At 49.6% G+C, this 6000-nt stretch overlaps 1 protein-coding gene across 9 annotated transcripts in view; it reads left to right on the top strand.

The window, feature by feature from the left end:
- Window positions 1-3465: 3465 nt before the first annotated feature.
- Window positions 3466-6000, top strand: part of LOC118843675 (ankyrin repeat and KH domain-containing protein 1) — a 119253-nt gene continuing 116718 nt past the window's right edge. For 3 of the 9 annotated variants that reach the window (XM_036751418.1, XM_036751417.1, XM_036751415.1), the window contains exon 1: window positions 3477-3859. In XM_036751418.1, the coding sequence (XP_036607313.1) occupies window positions 3509-3859 (351 nt within the window). In that variant the 5' untranslated portion in view covers window positions 3477-3508. Of the gene's footprint in view, window positions 3860-6000 lie in introns of all 9 variants that reach the window. The other 6 variants (XM_036751422.1, XM_036751424.1, XM_036751419.1 and 3 more) reach the window with 3 other exon arrangements.

Below are 6000 nucleotides of genomic sequence, written 5' to 3'. Positions count from 1 at the left end.
ACTGTTTTACCCTTCTCTATTATACTTACTGTATAATACTGTATATACGTTATATGTCTTAACCCTCTACTAAACCTGAGCTCTTGGGAGGCAAGGCCTATGTCTTATTAAGATTTTGCACCTCCTTCTCCAGGGCCAGAACAGAGCTATGTACATAAATGTCTGCTGAAATGAAACAACAGTCAAACTAGAGTCAAAGTTCTCTAGACCAGCTCATGGATACGCAAATAATTGTTCTGATCCTTGTTCTATATTAAATGCTGTTTTCATATTCATTTTAAACAAAACATATTCTTTAAAAGGGTTCTGTGTTCTTCAAAATTTATTCAATACTTTCTAATCAAAGTTTTATCCTTTCATTAGCTTATTAACACATTTGTCACATCAATATGAATCTCGTTCTTCTACAGACGTGGAAACTGAGGTCATATTTCAATCATACTGATAGAGATTCATAACTTTATCTTGAATGTGCAACACGTATCAATTATGATTGGGGGAGGTGATCACAAAATAAGGAGAGATCTACTACCATGGCGCTTAAAGATCATCTAGTACAATCCTTTCATCTTACAGATAAGAAAACTGAGGTCCAGAAAGGTTAAATGAATTGGTGAAGGTTATATAGCTAGGAAGTAGGAGAGCTGGGATTTAAACTCTGGTCCTCTTGACTCCCAATCCAGCACTTCTCCAGAACTATACTCTCTCCCTCTATCACAAGTTTCCTCATCTGTAAAACTGTTTTGTGTAGTGGATAGTGCATCGGACTTGGAGTAAGAAAGTCCTGGCTTCAGATTTCAATGTAAAATAGGGATAACAGCACCGACCTCAAAAGTGCTTTGAGAATCAAATGTGATAAGGTATGTAAAGGACTATGAATCTTAAAGCACCATGTGGGAACTATTATTATACATTGAAAATATTAAATAATTTTTAATATTCATTTTACATATCAGCAAGTACAAGAGTGGCTTTGGAAGTTTTCAACTACCACATTATCTGTAAAACCATTGAGCCAAGTGTCCTACCAATCCTTGGGCAGTTACACTTCCAAGACCTTACAACAAGGAGATAATTTTTTTCCTCAGGTCTCTTAAGATTCAGAGTCCTTGTTTAAATAAATTTAAAAAGACAAAGTTTTTAGATAGTTCAAAAGTATGTTTTGAGTTAGCAGGTATGCCAAGAAGACCCCTCTCCTCCCTAATAATGTTTTACCTGTCAGCACCTATTTTTGTTGCAGGATGTATACATACTGAGTTTGAATCATCTAGCTTTGAAGTGGGTTGGGCAGTGTGGTGCTTCTGTTGTTATTAGTTTGGGTCATAAACTGGACCTATGTGACTTCAAGATTCTAAAACACTGAGGATCTGAAATAATTATGTTTCATAGCTGCTAGGTGAAGTCATAGTAAACTATCTTTAACTTAATATTCTTGTGTAGTATTTACAGAAGAATTCCTTTCCATTAAGTATAAACTCCTTTGAGTAGCTGAAAATAACAAGCTTATCTAACATGCTTTATTCAGGTCATTTGAACGTTTCACATAAAGGGAAATAAATCATCATGCCATGGATACACTGCCAATCGTTATTAGTTTCCTAATATTTTTGCAGAAACTGGTTTACTAGATTCTTTTTCCAAAGGTTTTTTTCAGTTGCTAGTTCAAAACGGATGAAACAATAAATACTGCACAACCAAGCTGTACAGAAACTAAGTTTTACTAATAAGGCTGCAAGACAGCAAGCAATGTCAAATCTTTAATCTTTAGCCAACTCATTATCATGTTGACATTTTCTGGGTCAAAGGACACGTGGCGACTGAAGTCTCCCCAAGGTTTCTCTCTTGCTCTGGCTAACCGAGGGGAGAGGCCTGGCAGGTGGAGTGGCAAGAGCACCGGCCCTGGTAATCTTCAGGCCTGGATTTTGTCCCTAGCTCGGCCACTACCTGTGTGACCTCGAACGAGTCGCTTTATCTATGGAGGCTCGTTCCTGTAGCTGTCCAATGCGGTCCCTTCCAGCTGTGACATTTATTCTAGGAGATCAGCCGCGATAAGGACTTCCATCCCCGTCGTGCCAAGAGCACATACAACTTTCTCCGGAGGAGCCTTCAAGTACCCTCCACTTAGCCTGTTTTCTTTTACAGCCCGGGCCGGGCGAGGTCCTCGGGCTCTTTGCTCCACCGCGGCCGCCGCGCTGCCCGGCCGGGCGGTCGGCACAGTCCCATCGAGCCCGGCCTATTTCGACACACTCTGCGTGGGGGAGTGAAGGTGACACCGAAGCCGCGGCTGCCGCTCAGGGCTGGGGGGAGGGGCGCGGACCAACACTCCGGGTCCTCAGCTGCCCGCGCCCAGGCCTGCGCGGAGTCACCGAGGCTGGGGGCTGGTAGGCCTCCCGCGGAAAGTCCTCGGAGCGGTTACTCGAGGGTGCCCCGCGCGCCCCAAGTCCAGAGCCTCACCATAGGGCGGGGGCGGGGCCAGACCCCAGGAAGCCTGGGGCTTCCGCAGCTCCCGAGAGCTTCTCCCCTCCCCTTGGCAACTCTCCGCCTCCTATATGGTGGAGAAGCCAGAGCAAACCGCGGAGAGCGCGGGAGGGTGGGGTTCGAAGGGAAGTGCAGCCTCACCTGCCCAAGAGGCGGAGCTCGCTTTTACTGACTGACGCTCAGTTCCCCCAATCATAGATCGACATGAGGGGAGGAGCCTTTCGTTGACTGACAGCACCCCTTCCTCCAATCAGAGGGTGGACTTTCTCTGACCGGCCATAGTTTCCGCGCCTGTCTTAGAGCGGCGCCTGGGAACTGCGTTGCCCTCTTCTTCCCCCTCCCTCTCTAGTTCTTTGGGCCGGTGCCACGAAAGCCCAACCAACCGGAGAGTGAATGCTACTCCAAACCTCACCTATCCCTGGGCGTCATTCTCGCCAGCACTGAAATAGGGATTGGGGATTCCCCAGGCCCTTCCCGTCACCTCAGATGGGGGGGCGGGATGACTGCTACACTAACCGGCCAATTGAGCCACTCGACGTCCGGTGAACAAATGACCGACACTTCATCGCGCCAATGAAATCCCCCATTGTGAGGGGTCAACGGGACTGACGACGCGGCCGGCTAATCCGCATTAAGGTTGTGAAGAGATGGGCAAGGGAGCTAGCCAATAAGAACAGAGCAAGACCGGAAGTTAGCGCGCGCGGAGTAGAGGGTGGGCGCTCGCAACCGCCTCGGCCTGCGCTGCTCAACGCAGCTTGGTGGCCTCGAGCCAGCGAGCAGCGCGTGACGAAGGGACTGAGCGACGGGCAGCCGCGACCAATAAACGGCGGCCGCCGGGGCTCTGCAGCCAGTGGCGAGTGGGGGGGCGGGAGGCAGCAGGTTAGGCTGTGGGAAGTTAGTGGCGCTGCTGGGACTGGGGGAAGGAGAAGCTTCTTCCTCCTGCAGTTCCTCTCGCTCCGGGGACCAGCGGCGGCGGCAGCGGCGGCGGCCGCGGGCTACTCGGCTGCTGCTCCGGCTCCGCGTGCGAACTATGTTGACAGACGGCGGCGGCGGGAGCGGCGGCGGCGGCTCCTTCGAGGAGGATCTGGACTCTGTGACTCCGCGCTCGGCTCCGGCCGGGGCCTCGGAGCCACCTCCGCCGGGAGGGGTCGGGCTGGGGCTCCGCACCGTGCGGCTCTTCGGGGAGGCCGGGCCCGCGCCGGGTGGCGGTGGTAGCAGCGGTGGCGGTGGCAGTAGTGGAGGTGGAGGTGGAGGTGGCGGCGCGGGCGGAGGGGACGCGGCGCTGGATTTCAAGCTGGCAGCCGCCGTGCTCCGTACCGGGGGTGGCGGCGGCGGCGGCGGCGGCGGCGGCTCCGGCAGTGATGAAGATGAGGTTTCGGAGGTACGTCTCCTCTCTCCGCCTCCCGGACCCTCTCCACCATCCCCGGGGGTGATGCTCCCCTTCGGTCGAGTGGGGGAGTCAGTTCGCTTTGCCTCTTTCTGTCGCCTGAGCTGTCTCCTGACAGCCAGCGGGGCCCATGGCGGCGGCGCGGGGCCTACTGCGCACTCGGCCCCATCTCACAGCCTGGGGACCGGGAGGACGGGCTCCCCGGGCTACCCCACGCCCTCTGAACACCGGGAAAGAGGAGACAGTCTGAGGCCCTTCATCTTCCGGCCCCTCAGGGGAGTGAGGGGTTCCTAATGGCCCCTCCCCCACCCGCCTTCGGGCTCGAAAGGGGAGCGGGCGTCGGTCAGAGTGTCCCTGTCCCTGGGACTGAGTAGAATCGGGGATCGCCGCTGAGCACCTGCACCACTTTTTATTTTTCGGAGGGGAGAAGGATTAAGGTCCCTTTCCCCCGCCTCCCCAAACTTGAGCTGGATGCTCGCCATATGAGTTCTCTTGCCTTTGGATTTAAGAGGCTTTTAGTTAATGTATCGTCTTGGTAGATATGGGAAGTGGGCATTCCAAAGAACTTCCGAACATGACCTGAAAAATATTTCCTGCCCTGTTGAGAATCCACTATGAAGATGGAGAGGAAAAGTTGTGCTGGTGCATTGTTCCCTTTTGGGATGATAGCTCCCATAGTCTTTAGAAAGCTTGAGGAACATCTGGCACCCTAGGGTACCTTTTTAGCATAAAAAGAATTAGGGTCTTTGAATTCCTTGCTCTGGGAGTATTTCCTGCCCGTATAGGATGAGACCCAGGTACGGTTTCCCTTTGGACCCTGGGGAAAACGGGAGACCAAACAGTTCCTCCCTTCTCATGATTCTGTACCACATGAGGCTGCTCGTGGTACCATTCTTAATTTGTAACTAAGGTCATATTTTGCAATCAACTATTCCATCCCTTTCTTTTCTTGGTATATATATATACATACATGTATAACTTCTTATATATGTCCCCGTGCTTCTATGTGAGAAGATTCTGAAAAGAGAAACCCTGCTAAGGGGCTACAGAGAGCTCTGTCCCTTGTATACTGCGCTAATTAAGGGGTCTTCCAGAATAGGATAAGAAGAGACAGCCTAGGATAATAGATAAGGGAGCTGGCCTTGGAGTCAGGCCGACCTGAGTTCAAATGAAGCCTCTGACACATACTTGCTGAGTGACTCTCCGCAAGACATTTAGCTTCTCAGTGCTGTACGCAACTCGCTAAAACTATAAGTTATGGAGGAGGTGCCTGTGCACATTAGTAGAGGGAGTTGATTCATGCTGGAGTTCCTTATATTCGTGAAATCACAGGTGCAGTCCGTATCCAGAACTGCAACCAGGATTTTACCAACCCAGGTATTTTGTTTCCTCGTATCTTTTTTGAAGGAGAGTGGGGAGGAGGTCGGGGCTGAGATTTTGGCTCCATGATTAAAGAAAGTTGTCTTAATTGTGTATCTCCTTTAGTATCAGCGTCTTGCACTTAGTAGGTACTTAACAAATGTTTAATGAATGTGTGAAATCAAGGTGGGGCAGATAATATTTAAGTAAGCCTGGTTCAGCCGAAGTTAGGTTGTGGGGAGTGTCTGGAGCACGTACTGCCTTGGGCTTATAGATAATCCACCTTGCTAAGAACGTCTACACTTTTAATTGGAAGTGCTTGGATGCATATTTAGTACTTCAAAATCTTGGAGGGGGGGAGAGGGAGAGAGAGAGAACTAGCTGTAATATACCTTTGTTTAGTGAACTGATTCTTTGATTTTTTTTCTGAAAACTTGAGAGTAGTCTCTTACTTTGAAGGGGGGGAAGTTCCTGTAACTTTCATATTGTAGATAAGAGTAGGAGAGATAAAAACACCTATTTATACCAGTCAGTATTCCTAGTCATATTCTGGAATTTTAGTGGGAGAGATCCCATTAGAGGCAGTTTTTTATCTAAGGATTCAGTTTCTTGATCTATCCTTTCATTAGTTATGTGACTTTAGGCAAGTGACCACTCTGACTTATTGGTGAAATAGGGTACTAAAATTTACCCAGTGCACCTACCTCACAGGGTTGTTGTGAGGATCAAATGAAATAGATGTCTTGATTACGTTATAAAATTGTAAAGAGCTATGC

This window comes from Trichosurus vulpecula, chromosome 3 (genome assembly GCF_011100635.1).
Source record: "Trichosurus vulpecula isolate mTriVul1 chromosome 3, mTriVul1.pri, whole genome shotgun sequence".
Classification (NCBI taxonomy): domain Eukaryota; kingdom Metazoa; phylum Chordata; class Mammalia; order Diprotodontia; family Phalangeridae; genus Trichosurus; species Trichosurus vulpecula.
The sequence above is the reverse complement of the archived record's forward strand: the minus strand, read 5'-3'. Positions and strand labels throughout refer to the sequence as shown.